General features: G+C 42.6%; 1 protein-coding gene and 1 long non-coding RNA gene across 7 annotated transcripts; both read left to right on the top strand.

Annotated features, from left to right (window-relative positions):
* The first annotated feature begins 238 nt into the window (after positions 1–238).
* On the top strand, positions 239–3,769 carry LOC136535593 (uncharacterized). Of its 3 annotated transcripts, XR_010779017.1 has the most exons (5): positions 239–403; positions 1,229–1,292; positions 2,595–2,709; positions 2,913–3,058; positions 3,238–3,769. It is a non-coding gene; the product is annotated as an uncharacterized lncRNA (long non-coding RNA). The 3 variants fall into 3 exon arrangements; XR_010779018.1 differs by lacking the exon at positions 1,229–1,292 and having other exon boundaries at positions 242–403; XR_010779016.1 differs by lacking the exons at positions 239–403; positions 1,229–1,292 and having other exon boundaries at positions 1,719–2,709.
* A 1,223-nt stretch (positions 3,770–4,992) lies between these two features.
* On the top strand, positions 4,993–12,713 carry LOC136535577 (probable plastid-lipid-associated protein 10, chloroplastic). Of its 4 annotated transcripts, XR_010779015.1 has the most exons (9): positions 5,025–5,374; positions 5,443–5,547; positions 5,659–5,799; positions 6,220–6,315; positions 7,424–7,504; positions 8,142–8,228; positions 8,595–8,650; positions 8,729–8,916; positions 12,494–12,713. XR_010779015.1 is itself a non-coding variant. In XM_066527888.1 (8 exons), exons 1-8 carry the CDS (start codon positions 5,075–5,077, stop codon positions 12,588–12,590), a joined length of 963 nt encoding a protein of 320 aa, XP_066383985.1. In that variant the 5' UTR covers positions 5,016–5,074; the 3' UTR covers positions 12,591–12,713. The 4 variants fall into 4 exon arrangements, 3 of the variants coding, with proteins under 3 accessions (XP_066383995.1, XP_066383985.1, XP_066383973.1); XM_066527888.1 differs by lacking the exon at positions 8,729–8,916 and having other exon boundaries at positions 5,016–5,374; XM_066527876.1 differs by lacking the exon at positions 12,494–12,713 and having other exon boundaries at positions 5,027–5,374; positions 8,729–9,196.
* Positions 12,714–16,843: the final 4,130 nt, after the last annotated feature.

Raw genomic sequence — 16,843 nt, 5'->3', positions numbered from 1 at the left:
TGATAGAAGCTCTCACATAGACTGGCCTAAACTAACGGAGGCGGGGCCCACTGATCGAGCCATGAGCCGAGCCAATCTGAGCCGCCGCTGGTGCAGGGAGCCAGGGACACTGCGCGTGCACTTGCGACTGAGCTTCGTCCTTCGTGTCGATATCTCAAGCCGCTCGGCCCATGTGTGGGCATTTCGGTCATTTGGCCGAGGCCACAGATCCTATAATACAGGCCCGTTCCTCCTCCCCGGCCGTTGCTGCTGGCTGCGTGGGTCGCGTTTCACGGGCGTAGAGAGAGAAAGCGAAGAGGGCGAGAGAGAGAGAAGGGGGCCAAGCCCTACGCGGCGTCTCCTGCTGTTTCTTCCCACCCCTTTGGCCCTTTCCTGCCTCGGTTTGCACCTTCAAACCTTGCTGGTAAGTTCCGTAGCTTTTACTCGACAGAGGCTTTTTGCTCGCGAATATTTTGGTTCCGAGCAACGAAGATGCATGCTCCGTCTTGATTTTGGTTTAGCTGTTGTTAGTCTGAATCGTTCGGTTGCGTTTGTCGTGGATTTGGACGCCGAGACGCCGCTATAGGAGGAATTATTTTGATTTTATTGCGGTTGATGGGGGTGGTTGTCGGTTGGAGGGTTTTACCGTTCAGATCTAGTAAAATTGCAGTGGTGGAAGGGAGGAGAGTAGTGGGGCAGTTAGGTTTCTGGGTCCAAGTTTGTTTATTTTTGGTGGGGATGGTTTCTGGTTCACCTACATCGTTGAAAGGGATGCGTGCTGACTTGTCAGGGTCCTTTTGTTTTTGTTTGTATCTGCGAGATTCTATCTACTTGGATAATTTTAAAATCGTTCAAGGTTCAATGCCAGCTGTCCTATCCGGAGCTCAGATTCGGGTTTGGTACCATGAACTTTTACAGATTTGGCCAAACCGCATGAATTTCAGTGGATTATGTCATATTATAGTGTCAGGCGCCTGAGTGAACTTTTACAGGTTTATGACGTGGAGAATTGGGTAAAGTTGGCGCGAAATCATTGTGCTATAATTTATTTGTAATTATGCTAGATTACAGCACTGTTGGTTAATCTGCCTATTATCATAATACAATTGCCAAAGCACAGTGGTCTACCTTTCTTCCACATATTACTCAGATGAGTTGGCTCAGCAGTAGCATAAAGAAATAGCACATTGTGGTCATTTCAATAGCTCCCAAACAGAACTCTGAAGCAAATTTTTGTTTTGGGTTGCAGAAAGTTCTGACCTCAGAAACTGAAAGGGGCCTGTGAAGAGTTTTCTTGCGGCAGTGCAATGGAGGTATTTGGCAAATCTGTGATTGCTGAGCCCAGCAATGTGATTTTCTTGTCCGCAATCCTTAACACAGAAGGGTCAAACCCTAGTCACAAGTGTGACAAGAGGTGCCAGAACGAGCACATTTTCGGGAACATGTACCGTTGCAAACTGACTGGAACCACTCACATCTGCGACAAAAACTGTGACCAGAGGATCCTCTATGACAACCATAACTCGCTCTGCCGAGTGAGTGGGCAGTTTTTTCCGCTCTCTCCATTGGAGCAGCAAGCAGTGAGGGGTATCCGCAGGAAGCATGAAGTGGACAGCAATGAAGGCTGTTCCTTTAAGCGCAGGCGTGGTGCACAGCTGCATCCTTCCCCCTTCGAGAGGTCCTACTCTGCTGTGTCTCCAATCCCGAGCCAGGTTGGAGATGGCATGGACCTGAGCTAGAGTTAATGAGACTTCCTTTTCTTCGTCCAGCCACCTAATTCCGTTCTGTCTACCCCTTTTCCCTTCGATTACAGGATGGAACTATAAAGAGCTTCCTTCTTTGTAGACTTATATGAAGGGATATGAGACTCCTTAGATGCACCGAATAAATGTCTATGTAGTATCTATTCTGTTTCATGGGACCTTGTTGTAACTCGTGAACTTTGATTGAGCGCCTATTCTGATTTAGTGCTACTTTCAGACAATCATTCGTTGCTTCTCTTTTTTTCACACTTCCGATTTAGTTATTTTGTGTGTTTTACTTTATGTTCAACTAATTTTCCTTCTAATTTTGATTCGTCGATGCTATTTAATATAGTTGAGCGCATAGTTTTCAAGGCGTCCAGGCGTACCCAGCTCGCCTGGGAAACAGTGGCGCCTTGTGGCCTAGGCGTACCAAGCACTCGCCTGGACGCCTAACCGCCTTTTAAACTATGGTTGAGCGGTGTACATTTGTCCGTCAATGTAAATCTGTGAAGGATTCTTTGGTCCTGTTATCCAGGCACAGGGAACTGACTTGACTTTGCTGACTGAAGTTTTTGTACAGCTGTTACTAGTGTTTTGCTTGACAAGTTCCTAATCAAGCTTGAATCATTTACGGTTTGTTCTCATATAGCTCAATTCTATCTGTTGCTTAACTCTTTTTTACAGGTTATGTTTCTAACCTTAATGTTTTCCTCATGCTCTTTTTTGTCTTGTTTTTCCCCTTAACATTTGTTGTATGCAGGACCATTCCAGGTTCTAATCGTTTTTGGGAAATGTTTTGTTCTTTTTATATAACTATATTGCTAACTTAATTTCACTTGTTAATTAATTTGCTTTGTTTTGTTTTTGCAGGCGAACATCTCTGATTCTATTTTCATTGTCGGGTGGCAAGAAACTAAAGGCGTCTCTTCTCATTCCTCGGCTCCTTGCATACTGTTTAGCTGCAGCTGAGCAGCATGCTTTCCAGGTAACTGACTAGCCATATGTAGCAGTGTCAGAACATGATTACATATTACATCTTTGCACTAGGCTCAACTGTTATTGATACATGAACCTCTTCCTCTTGTATGCATTTAATTATGAGCATGTTGCATATTAAGTGAAATTAAAAGAGCATGTTGCATACTAGATGATTACAGAAACCCTGACAGCCATGGATCACATTTTCAGGTCTATGTCAGCATGTCGGGAACTTGGTTTCTTTTGCTGTCATGCCACAACATCTGTTACTGGAAATAATAAGCCATAAATCAAGGCAGTCTCTTTGCTCATGTAAAACAAATGATGTTCTTGCTCTTCAGACTGAGTGAGGAGAGGTAGTTCTTTGTTCATTCTGTTCTAGTATGCCAACATAAAGCATTTTTGCACCTTGAGATTTTCTGCAAAGTCTAGTTTATGGTTGTTACATCCAGGATGATATGTGCATTTCTTTTCCACTGAACTGGTGATGTTTGTCCTCTGCTTGACAATTATATTTGTTCTATATGTCATGCAGAACATAAATTGGTGGAAGAGAAGTTTGACGCTACCACTTTGCGAGAAGGACCGAGCCAGACACAATAACATCAAACTGAGATACTGCAGTTTACCAACTTTTTCGATATGGCAGATTGAAGAGCAGCAAGAGCAGCTTCCATTAAGCTGCAGTTTGAACAGCTTCCATCTGCAGTTTGAAGAAATCTTTTTAAGGTCTTGGACTAAAGGCGAATCCTTACAGCAATCTTGCCTTGCTGGATACCTTGTAATGATTGTAGTACTTGACAACTGTGACCAAAAGTAGTGGATGCTTTTCTTTCGCATGAAGTTTTGTTGGTACCTACCTCGTCTGTCTGTAAGAAAAAATGTTATGCATCCTGGTCCGTTTCTGCTATGCATCCTGAGAAAATGGTCAGTAACTCGGTATAAAGGGTTTTTGAATTTGTAAGGTTGACATATATTATATCTAGATGCATAGTAAAATAGATATACAAAAAAAAGTTAAAGTTACTTATAATTTGGAACAGAGAGGATGAAAGTGTTACAACAGATCTCTTATCTTCTATACCTATAATTTTCAAGAGCTCTTAATCCTCTCTCCTATCTAAAAAAGTATAGGAGACATGTTTTAGTTAATACTCCCTTTGTCCCTAAAAAATATTCATTCTCACCTTCCAAAAAGTCAATAATTTTTAACTTTGACCAAATATATTAAACAAAATATTAATATTTATGGTACATAATTTGTATCGTTAGGTAGATCGTTGAATATACTTTCATAATAAACTTATTTGGAGATATAAATGTTGCACGCATCTTCTACAAATCTAGTTAAAGTTGAGAAAATTTGACCAGCACGATTTCCATAGCGACTCTATTTTAGGGACGGGGGAGTATGCTATAGCAGTGCTCTCTAATATTCTAAATTTTCTAAATTGATTTTAGGATATTCTCCTAAATAAATAATTTATAGGAGATGTAATACGAGAGATATGGTGAAGATTGCTCCTAATGGCAAACGTGTAAGACGAAGGTTGTTCAGAGAAACGAAGGCTTTGGCAAGGGATTATCCCCCATCTGTGTGGTTGTGGACATGTGGTGTAACCTCCAAAAGGCCCAAATTGCCATGGGCTATCGGCCTGGTCCATTTTAGCCTAGACTAGAAGCTGTTCACGATCACTCTGCGGGCCGGCGGCGGCACTGCCCTGCAGCAGTCCAGCTTTCCGCCCATGCCCGCACCTGCACACTCGCGTCTGTCTGGGCGGCACGATCGCGCGGATCTTTTTTCGAAAAAGAAATTTAGCAAAATTTGAGTTTATGTTATACTAGCTATTTTTTATAGAGTACTTTCTCTGTCTCAAATAATAAATTATTTTGTTTTTTATACAAAACTTTTGCTATTTATCTACATATAGCGTATATTTAGCTACGAAATAATTGAACATCTCTAAGAATCTTTTTTAAGCTCACTCTCTAAGTTCTCATTTGGAGAGTTATTTATTTTTAAAAAATGTTCTTTATATCTTTTCATCCAATAGTTTTTTTTTATGGCGCACTCTCAAAAGCCATTTCTGCTTTTCAACTTTAGCTATCAAGAAACTCTAAATAAAAAAATGTTAATATTTGGAAATCTAATTGAAGAATTATAGGAATAAATTTTTTTCACTAAAAGCATTGGTATTAATACGGAAGGGATATAATTCTAAATAGCAAAATACAGTATCTTTCTTGAAACTGACATCGGGATTGCAGGCACTCAGAATTGGGTGTGTGACACGGCGCACGGCCCATGTACGCGCTGGCCGCTCGGTGCACGGCGCACCACGCGCTCTCAGTGAAGCGAACGCAGATGAAGGATGTCAGGAAGGCGAGGGGCAAAGGGCAATCCGCGGCTGTGCCCGTGCCGCGCGCTCGCGCCCGCGCCACGCTTCCTAGAATCCTACTGTAGTTCAATCCACTGCACGGAGGAGCAACGCGGAGCAATGGCGCTCGCCGCCCCTTCATCCCTCCGCCGCCTCCCGACCACACCACCGCATGTGCCGCCTCCGCCCTGTGCCTCCCGCCTCCGCTCGCGCCCTCTGCGGGAGCCCCGTCTCTGCCAGAGACTCGTCGCCACCGCCGCGGCGGCGGCTCCACTCGCTTCCTCGCCCACCACCGTACGTACACCACGAGGTCCTCCCCTCCTTACGAGAACCCGACAACTTCTGACGCTATGGTCTCGCAGGCGGACACGGAGCGGAGGAAGCACGAACTGCTGCGCGCGGTTCAGGAAACGCGGCGCGGATTCGCGGCGGGGCCCGACCAACGCGCTGCCATCGAGGAGGCCGTCGTACGTAGGAGGCCTAATCGGCCGCTCTCTCTCTAACAATTTGCACTCACGCAACGCGGCGGCATTTGTGACGCTGTGCTGGGTTTGATTGATTTTGTGTGCCATGTGCAGGTGGCCGTGGAGGAGCGCGGTGCCGGGGAGGGGACGCCGCTAGATCTCGCGGCGCTCGATGGCACCTGGAGGCTGTGTTACACATCGGCGTCAGACGTGCTTGTGCTGTTCGAGGCGGCCGAGAGGCTTCCACCCCTGCAGGTTAAACTAACAACGTGTGTTCAGCGATCTGTCCTAATTCGTCGTTGCAATTGGATGCCTACTTAAAGCCACCACCTAGCAATCAATTACAGATGCCAGCACATTTGAGATCGACTGAAAATGTCAGTAAATTGCCAACCTCCACGTTTTTAAATGTTCGATACTGAGAATTATTGCTAAAAAGCGCAATACACTTTTGTTATGTTTGTCGTCTTTTGTTAGGTTTAGCACTTGAGGCATTAGAGATGATGAGTTTAAGAGTTTAACTTCTCGTACATCAACAAGATGCTTTATCTGTGTAGTGGATAGTTCATTTTCCTCTCACTGTTTATCACTTGGCAATCGTATTTGAGAAATTGAGGGAGAAGAGTTGGAGCCTTGTGATCAGGGACTCAGGGTGGTTTTTGTGGATATATGCAGGTGGGGCAAATATACCAGAAATTCGAGTGCAAAGATCGATCAGATGGTGGAATTGTGAGGAACGTTGTAAGGTGGAGCATCGAGAACTTGCTGGAGGTAACCATTCTATGGCCTGTTGTACCTCTGGGGGTGTTCCATGTTCAGTTTCCCGATGCCTGAAGACTCTCATTTCTTTCCTTCCATATCTCTCATATTAATTAAAAGGGTGAAGCTCCTGATCGCTTCTCGCGGGATGTCAACCGTGTTGGTAATCTTGCTCCACCAATCGAGCGCCGAATCGCTCGCCTGTCATTTTTGTGGTTTCAGGTTTGGTTGGGCCGTCCAGGAGGCTGCAAAGCACCAGACCCTTTTGGTGTACCTGCATTCAGTCACAAGATGATGTGCGGTTTTATTTAGATGTCTACCTGCAGATAGGGCACATTGACTGTGCGACCGGCTGTGCTGCGCCAGTCTGTCCTAAGTCCAAATGCAATTTTGGATAATGAGCCAAGCATAGAATTTGCACTTGGGTGGAGCCCAGGTTTGCTAGATTGAGCAGATTTCCGGCGCTTTGGTGCAGCCAATGAATTGTGCTGCGATGCCACTGAGTATTCCCCAGTTGCCGATAGCTGGCATTCAGTTGATCTCAAATATTAGAGCTGCTTGAGTTGCAACTACTGTATTTTTCTGCAGTATGAATATTATTCACTTTGCACAGACCACATCCAAAAGAGTGCTTCCCTTTTAACTGTGCTTTTATATTGAACTGAACAACTTGACATGCTTGATTATTCCAGCTACACCTTGAACACTTGCATTTAATTAAAAACAGAAATAGTGACCTTCATATACATGGAGTATCTTCTTTATCTTGACAGCACAGCTGCTGCTGTACTTAAATGCATGGACCTTGGAATATATAAAGAGTATGATAGTTGGAGGTGTGCTGTTTGCTCCATATGATCATAAAATGCTCAGCGGTTTCATATTTTCATTGATAAGGTCATTTTTTCTTTCAGAATCTGGTTAGTTTTCATGTTTTAAAGTACATCATAATTGTATTTCATACATAGAAGAAATTAACTTCTTACAAAACATGTTTTGCATCTTCTAAGCTTAGCTTCCTATTCTTTGCATGCTATGATGTACCATATTTATTTTTCAGCCTTTTTAGCCCTCATGTTTTCAGTTCTTTCATGTTTGATTCTTTTAGCAATCTCTATAGGAGCAAGAAGGTGCAACACTGATGGTCTCTGCGAAGTTTGTTGTCCTGTCTAAACGCAATATCTTTCTTCAATTTGAGGAGGTAATTCCTTTTCAGGAATAGCTAAATATGATCATTTGATAAAATGCAAAGCGAAGAGTTGCTAATTTCATGATGAAACATTCAATTTCCATTGTTAGAAGAACAGCATGAGAAATGATGTATTTGCTTGTTATATGGGACTCTTGTATCAATGATTAAGCTATATTATAAGTTAGCATTCTCCATGACCATGATTCAATTCACATGCAAGATGATGCTATATAACCAGATTTTTTTTCCTGGGACTGACTTGATTCATACAAGTGCAATATTGGAAATTTCTTCCCTTTTTTTGGTTATACCATCCACTGTCTTAACCTAAACCCTTTAGAGCGTTCAGCTTGTTCTTGCATTATCATTTGATTTTTCACTAGTTTTCTTTGGCCATTAAGCTTTTCAGGGGTTTTGAGCCATGGCTGGTCTTAGATGTGGCTATTGTTTTCTCTTCTGTACTATAATGCTTAAACATTTGACACTTGACTTCTGACCCAAACTCATTGTTTCAACTCTTCAGCCTTCTTGAACAACAACGATCTTGCCCTCTTTTGTTCAAGAAAAACAGTGTCTATCTTCCTTTCTTTTGTGACCTTAGGGTTTGAGTGTTAGTTGCTAGAACTTATAATCCATTGTATAACAGGTCGCTGTTGAAAATATCAAGATTAGCGAGCAACTGCAGGCACTAATAGCTCCTGCTATACTTCCTCGGTCATTCTTGAGCCTTCAGGTATATGCCAGCCTGCCAGGTTATATCAAATAATTGATTGACTTGCATATTATCCTTGATTTCATAAAATCTTATTTTTTTTCTTTCTTGGTCATTGACAAATATGTGCATTGGTATACATTTCATGTGTCCCATAATATTGGTCTGAATTCTGTTAGTTTCAACTTTCAAGAGCTGCTAGTTCCTGTAGCATGCCACATGTTATCTCTTTTGTTGTCTACTGCCAAAAAGGAGATGTAAAGTAAAAAATATTATTATTTACGATTAACATTTGCAATTTCACCATGTTTGTTGTATTTCTTTAATCTTTATCATCTAACATAGGACAAGTGTTTCAGATTCCAATGTAGTGAACTTTTTGTGCAGATATTGCAGTTCCTTAAAACCTTTCGAGCTCAAGTTCCTGTCAGTGGTCCTGAAAGGTAATTTTCCACACTGCTTAATTTTCTTCATTTCGTGTCCCCCGTCTTTTGTATTTACCAAACTGAATTAAATGTCAGACGATCACCTGGAGGATTATATTATCTTTCTTACCTTGACCGTGATATGCTCCTGGGTCGTTCAGTTGGTGGTGGGGGAGTATTTGTTTTCACAAAGGCACAACCTCTTACATAAAGGTTTTCTGATAACCAAGAGCATATCATCTGATGGCATGGCAGCTGTCCTTGAGCTTGCCAACTTACAAGGGGTATATATACCTGGCAATCTACAGTTTTTTTTTGACGTGCAAATATGTGATAATCACCTCACTCTAGTTTTTTAAGACATTGACATGATCTACTTTGAGTTTTAAGAGATTACATGCGGCATGTTTTCTTTTACACTCCAGTTGTTGTGAAATATGTAGCTGGCTAGTGGTTGTGGATATATAAAGCTTCCTGGATAGTTCTATTTCATTTGACTGTTGTATGAATACTGGAACTGTACCTACTTATTTCTAATTTTCTATAATTAGTAATTCAACATTACGATCAGCAAAACTAATGTGCCAATGTGCTCTAGTTTTCTATTCTATGATGACATTGACCTTTTTTGTGGTCTCAGATGTGATTTCACCTTAGTTTCCTACTGTTTTTACTTTATTATTACCGAATAATCTAGTTGTATTTTCCAAAAGTTCAGTCTTTATTATCTCAAATGCATGAATGCTAAGGTATCAAATAAAATGGGACTATTGATCTACTTAATACTGGAATTGATGCGTGGGTGGGTTTGGTAATAAATGCTGCCATGTAGCATAACATGGACACTGCCACCTTTGGATTTTTTTTTCAAGAAAAAAAAAAGAGTAGCTGTAGGTTTGTGGAGGTGGAGCTTGCCAGTTCCTAAAAGTAAGAGGATTTGGAGAACTAAGGGCTTCCATTGCATATGTTGAGGAACCATCTTCGAACGTCAACATTGAAACATAAAATTTGACAGTTTAATGGGACATATAGTTAATTTGTTATCTAACAACAATGACGGCAACAAAACCTTTAGTCTGAAGAAAGTAGAGGTACACTAGAGATGAAGCCCAACAAGAGCCAGACAAATTAAAGACAAAGAAAGAAAAAGATTGAATGCAATACATGCACTATAATTTAATCTGGTTCCCCGGTTTAGTTGATGCAGAGCACTACTGCCTCTGTTTGTGACCACAATTAGACATTGGTTTTCCTTTTTTCTCCCCCATGTTGTCTCGAGAGACCCTTGTTTACATCAAGGTTACATCCTTACATGGAGTCATGGATCATAACACATAACAGTTGTTAGGCAGGCAGCAGGCTGAAAAGTAGGATATCTTGTTTCCTTGTTTGATTTATGACTGAAAATTGCCATAACTATAACTCAGATATGGCACACAACTAAGTTTGGGACTGGGAATTGGACATTGCTACTTCGCCTCAGTTGACTTATGCTGCACTGTTGTGGCACCCCACGCTTTGGGCTTTTACATTCTACGTATATAATAAAATGCTGCTCCTACTTCAGAAGTTCAGAGTTCAGGGTCTCTGTACGTAACAGGTTTGCCATTAAGACTAGCTGAACTGCTGAAGTATAATTGATTTTTTTTTCTTTTAGATTGATAGCACATCACATCTCCAGGGAAAACCATAGGTCAAAATTTTGTTTTATTGTGCCAATTATTTTTTAGGAGAATATTCTTTCCCCAATGCTAGGATATTCCCTCGACTGCGACCCTTGGTGCTCTGGCAATCTCATATATACATGCTATAGTGCTTTACTAGTGAGGTGCATGTGGCAAACCACACACCACATGGTTTTGGTCATGGTGGGTCCTCAGATTTGTTGTGTATGCTTTCGATCTCCTAGACCCCACAAAGAATTTGGATCCGTTGAATCCTTTATTACTCTATTGAACATATTTGAGTGGTGACCTATGGATGGACTGGGTTCACTATGTCGTCACAGGAGACAAATAAAATACATCTATATCTGTTAGTTGATACTAAATCATGGTGTCAAATGACCTTTTATCATTCTTATCCTTTAAGATTCCTGTGTTACAATTCCTACGTTCCAAACACCTCTTTCTGCATATTTCCTATATTTTTTCGAATCCTCTGTTTTTTCCCATTATATTCCTATTCTTTTCCTGCGTTTTCCCCCATTCCTCTATTTCTCTTCCTCTGTTCCAAACAGGCCTCAACCTTTATCTTTCTTAGTTTATGTAAATGCAGAAGTGCTATTCAAGATGTACCGATCAATTTTGATTTTTCTAGAGAACAGAGACAGGAGCCTTGCTCTTTCCTGGAAATACAACAAGTAAAATCATATCTATGCTGAATGACAAGAAAGTGGTTACTGGGGTTTCTAATACATTACATACAATTAATTTCTACGCCTTTGATGAAAATTTGACACACCACAACTCTTTGCTCTTTTCTTTTTCAAAATTACCATGTCCAAACGTTGTTCTGGTAATGCTTAGTGTTTGAACATTGAAATATTTTTTTAGGACTAAATGTCAAGTTGGCAACTAAATCAATAGATGCCGTTTATAAACTGCCATATTGTTTTTCGAGATATTATTTTCTAATTCAATTTATAACATTCTTTCGTCTACTATATCCATTCTCCATTATCTGATTCAATAGGCATCTCACTCCTTTGGCTTGGTGTGATTCACTTTTCCTTTTATACATCCATCATATTTTATTCTGGTATCTCATATTTTTCTGGGATGTTGGTACTTTAGTACCATGCATAGTGATTTATATGAACTAGATATTTTATTGCTATTGTCCAGTAACATATGCTACTTGCTGTTTAAATTCAAAAATTGAAGTTTTAAATTTAAAAGATTACTCTCTCCGTCCTAAAATAATTGCACGTCTCACTTATCAAGGAGTTATACCTTTTTAAGTTTGACTAAATATATACACAAAAATATTAATATTTATGATGTGTAATACGCATCATTACATTGATTGTGGACTGTACTTTTATGATAATTTATTTAGAGATATAAATATTGATACTATTTTTATATAACTAGTCAAATTTTTTTTTAAAAAAAATCGACCCATGGAGTAAGACAACCCACAAGCATCCTCCTCAAGATAGAAGGTAATCTTCTCGTACAGGTCTAGAAAACCGCCAATCCTTGTCACACCTATACACAGCGGCATTCTTGCTCATGTGAGAACCAATCCCCATCCTTGTTAGGGATGACCTTTCTCCTATTAAGTTCCCGTATGGGAAGAATTGGTTCCATCTTTATCCCCTAATAGAGAAATTTCTCATTGAGAATAGGAGATAGGAGGGCCATTGACATCTCTAGTTGTTCCGGGTCCGACATGATTTGATTCCAGGCATTACACACATGCACTCCTTATCCCAGGAGAGGCTCCTCTGCTTTTGATCCCCTCCGGTTGACTGCACGGGTGGGACTGGTTCCGCTTATCCCTCCCTCCCTCTGAATTTGTTTAACTTGAACCAGTGCTATTTTGTAGAAAAACTACCATTTGTTTCTGTATTATTATTAATGAAAAGAGTGTAACCTCAAAGAGTTAATATTGTTGAGTAGAGAGAGTACAAGTTTATTTATGTTTTGAAGAAAGTATTAAATTTGATATATGTTATAACATAACATAATATATGCATAACTTCATACATACGTAGCGAACTGAGCGTAGCTCAGCTGGTTGGGTTTCGTGTGGTAGAACCTGTCCATCCGGATTTAAGTTTTCGACTTGACATGAGTGCTCGTATTTTTCTAAATTTATTCCAGGATTTAATTTAATAGCACTATATTCTTTCAGTGGTAGGCGACGTGCCCCTCGACAACGAGACGTCTGTGGTGACTTCGTCAATCTCAAGATTTGCTGGTCCAACCCAGTTCTTCGGAGGTGCTCATAGGGTTAGAACGTGCGTGCGTTTATAGGGGTGAGTGTACGCTTGTGTATGTGAACGTTTGCGTCTGCAACTGGATCTCGAAAAAAAACTCCATACATACATAAATACATACCTTATGTCCTCGTATATTTTTTTTGTTGAGCAAAATGTCCTCGTATATCTGGCTTGGCCAAGCCGTCTGTATCTCGGTGGGCTCAATACTGACTTGAGCCTCAGCCCGCCTTGCTCCGGGTTAAGGATGGCAACGGGGATATACCCGTAGGGTATCGCCGGAACGTTCTCTTCCTCGCTACGGAGAATTCATTCTGTCCCCGTCCCCGTTAACTGTCTCGGGTATAGATTCTTCCACATCCCCATACCCGTCGGGCATCGGTCGGGTAACAGATACCCGACGGGTACTGCATACCCGATAAACAAGGACACTTGGGGTCATAGCTTTGCAATCGAAGACGTTTCTTCTTCACCCGGGTATAAGTGTCGGAGTCTCGGAGATGCCGAGGAGAAGGAGCGAGGTTGCAAGGAGGACGAGCAAATGTGGCAGAAAGACCGAACTGAGAAAGCGAGGGGCACGAGCGCTCGTGAGGCAGGCATGCATGTGCTGCTGGCGGAGATGGTGAGGGAAAATTGAACTAGGGTTCCTAGAACACACAAACTATATATATGATTGTTCAGATTTGGGCCAAAATATCTATGTTGAGCTTCTTTGGGCCTAATACTCGCATGACAGCTCAAATAGTCGGGTTCCTCAACGGGTAACGGGGACGAGTAAACATGGAACGTTCCCGTACCCGCTATACCCGTCGGGGATGGATTCTTGTCCATTTAGATGCCCGCGGGTAAAGATATGATCCCATCCCCGTCCCCTAATGGATCAAATACCCGTCAGGTATCGGGTATCGAGGCCCCGTTGCCATCTTTGCTCCGGGTCCAGGTCAGTCTGATCAACAGTCCAACACGCGTAGGCGGGTGACAGTGTCATATTCCACCATTATGTTCTGCTGATGCTGATGTAGCAGCTGGTGCAGTCGTTTTCCGTCAAAATTTATGAAAATGTGAGAGGCGAAGTCGCACTTCAAGCCTTGTACATCACCTTCGTCTCGTATGGTCCAATCGTTCTGTTTCGCTTAAGCTACTTTTCAGCCATTGAACATTTCAACATAAGGATAAGCCAATTTTTTGCATAAGCGTTCAGGGTCACGTTATCCTATACTTGTGTTGGATATTTATTGCCAAATCGTTTCCGGAGAACTGATTGATGTAAACGTGATTTGCAATTTCACAAACAATGATGGTTACAAGTGGTCTGTTATTTTTTTTAAAAAAAAGATGGCTTTGTTTGGATGCAAAGTATTTTTGAAGTATTGGAGAAATACTATAGTTTTAAAAAATACTTTCATATTCAAAAGCTACTAGGTGTTTGAATGTGCAACAAATTTTGGTCTCTAAAACCATAGTTTTACCAAAACAGCAGTCTTCTTTGTAGTTTTAGAAAATCCACTTATGACCCTTTTTTCCCCTAAACCACAATTTTATGTCTCTTTGACTTATAAAACCACACTTATGTGATACTATAGTTTTTTTAGAAACTATGACATCCAAACAAGCCCTAATGGATGATGTTACAGCGGGACGTGGGATGTGCACTGAGATCTTTCAATAATGATATGTCACAGGCGTACATCCCGTGACTCCCGTCCGGACGCGCCTCATCCACTCATTTACGGACCCATCCTCATCCACTAATCCGCGTTACGCGATCCCACGTCTGCTCGCCTGCCTCTCTCATCCACGTACCCCGCCCACTCGGCGTTGTGCACTGCCTCGGACTCCGCTTGCCCGCACCGCCTTGCTCGGACGTACTCCACCTACACCGCTCGCCAGTGTCACCCCGCCTGCGCCATCCCGACCACGCGGGGTGGACTCCGCTCGCCCGCGCCGCCCCTGCTCGCGGGACGGACTCCGCCAACGCTGCTCGCCCGCCGTCCAGACTCGCGCCTCCCGTCGTGGTCGCACTCCATCCGCCTGCCTGGTCACTGCCTAGGTCCGTGTCACCGCCGAGCTCCGCACCGACGACCTCCGCGCACTCCGTGGCATCGAGCTCTGTGCCGGCATCGAGCTCCACAAAGACGAGTAGCAAGGTGACATTGCGCTGAAAGCATATGTTACAAGCGTATGTTTCGAGTGTTTTAGTTGTTTCAGAGGTATGTTGCAAGGGTTTCGTATGAATGTTGCAAAAGTAGATTGGGATGTCGGATGTTGCTGAAGGGACCGTGACGCCTAAGAGGGGGGGTGAATTAGGCAACTTAAAAATCTAACTCTAAACTATGGCCTCTTTTGCTAACCCTAGCAAAACCGATGCAATAGATAAACTATCTAGATGTGCATGGTATGGTTTTGCTAGTGTGTTGCTATCTCTACCGCAAACGTAGTAAAGTAATCAATGTAAATGCGGAAGCTAAAGAGCAAGGTAGAGATATGCAAACTCCCATCGACAACTCCGGTATTTTTACCGAGGTATCGAGAAGCGCGCAAGCTTTCCCTAGTCCTCGTTGGAGCCCATCGCAAGGAATCCCTCGCAAGGGCCAAGCTCCCGGTCGGGTAACTCCGTGGATAGCCTCGGGCCTTCCCCACACGCAAGTGGGTCTCCGACGTGCCTCTCGGCAAGCCTCTCCCGGATGCTCCCCGCCGTCGTCACTATCAAGCTTCCGGCCGAAACGCCGCGGGCCTTGTTCCCTCCGGTACACGGTGGCGGCCACACCACAAACGCGGTTGGTGTGATCTCGCAAGACTTTAAGCCCCTCCGATGTACAACACTTGTGCTCGCAAGCACAGGATGGCAAGAGGTATGTAAACCTCACTTAAACACTAGGCAAACACCTAGAGCAAGCGCATAAGCGGTGGTCTAATCAACCTAAGCACTTCGCAAAGCACTTATGTTAATTACCTAATAAAACACTAAACACTATGCATGTGGAAATCACTAAAGTGGTGTATCAACACCCTTGGTATGTTTCCTTAGTTCCACTTCCCTCAAATGGCCGGTTGGGGGTTGTATTTATAAGTCCCTCTGAGGAAAGTAGCCGTTGGGGTCGAACTCCCGCGAAACTGCTACTGACCGGCCGCTGAATCGTCCTGACCGGACATGTCCGGTCGTCCCGACCGTTGAGCCGGCAGTTTACTAATCGGACGCTGGCCAGCGTCCGGTCGCAGATTTGTCATTCTGGAACCTTACTGTAATTGATCGGACGTTGCTGTCCTGCGTCCGGTCGGTTGCCGCCAGCGTCCGGTCGCTTGTTTGCTGAGCCACTTGCCCAGCGTCCGGTCGCAGCGTCCGGTCGCTTGTCCAGCGTCCGGTCCTGCATCCGGTCACCTCAGTGAGCTCATTTCTTCGCGATCTTGCATATGGCTTGGTTCCTATCTTCATGCTTGGACTTGGCTTGATCTTTTGGGTCTTCTCTTGTGCTTCAAAGGTCTTACTTGAGGTGTTGATCATCAGATCATCACGTCGCCTTCGTCCAAGTTACGTCTTGCACCCTATTGAACTACAAAACAAACACTTGCAAATTCATTAGTCCAATTTGGTTGTGTTGGACATCAAACACCAAAATCCAAAGTAAATGAGCCAAGGGTCCATTTTCCTTACAATCTCCCCCTTTTTGGTGATTGATGCCAACACGACCAAAGCAAGCAAATAATAAGAATTTGAGAATTTAAAGACTACCTACTTGCTATGATGTAATGCAAAGGGCAAGGTTATATGATACTAATTGATAGATACCAATTAAAATTTTACTTAAAAGCTTGCCTTGTCCTTGCAAATGTCCCCATGTGATATTATGGATTAAAGCCCATAATTCACTTTTCTCCCTTTCTCGGACCATTACTACTTGTAACTAAAAGCTTGTCTTTGGTCCTTCAAATTCTCCCCCTTTGGCATCAAACACCGAAAAGGAAGACATTAGTAGCACAAGGGAGGGTCAAATTTCGTGATCCTTTGTGTAAAGGGTGAAATGGATCACAAAATTTGACTCTCACATTATATAGACTAAGCTCCCCCCTAAATATATGCATACATATGGTAGAACGCAAAGCATATGCATAGTTAGCAATTTATTGTTCAAGAGAGTTTAATCTATATAATGCATGGAGAAAGCATATAAAAAAATAGATCAACATGATGATGCTAAATGAATAATGATGCTTAACTCCGGGGACTCCAATTTCCTTACAATGAGACTACTACACATGTGATAGGT

This window comes from Miscanthus floridulus, chromosome 1 (genome assembly GCF_019320115.1).
Source record: "Miscanthus floridulus cultivar M001 chromosome 1, ASM1932011v1, whole genome shotgun sequence".
NCBI classification, from domain to species: domain Eukaryota; kingdom Viridiplantae; phylum Streptophyta; class Magnoliopsida; order Poales; family Poaceae; genus Miscanthus; species Miscanthus floridulus.
The sequence above is the reverse complement of the archived record's forward strand: the minus strand, read 5'-3'. Positions and strand labels throughout refer to the sequence as shown.

What these genes read in the sequence shown, in the direction of transcription:
- LOC136535577 (XM_066527876.1), top strand. Translation starts at nt 5,075, where the DNA reads ATGTCAGGAAGGCGAGGGGCAAAGGGCAATCCGCGGCTGTGCCCGTGC. An exon ending in TCGCTTCCTCGCCCACCACC is followed by an intron (nt 5,375 to 5,442) that starts GTACGTACACCA and finishes ATGGTCTCGCAG; the next exon opens with GCGGACACGGAGCGGAGGAA. An exon ending in AGAGGCTTCCACCCCTGCAG is followed by an intron (nt 5,800 to 6,219) that starts GTTAAACTAACA and finishes GGATATATGCAG; the next exon opens with GTGGGGCAAATATACCAGAA.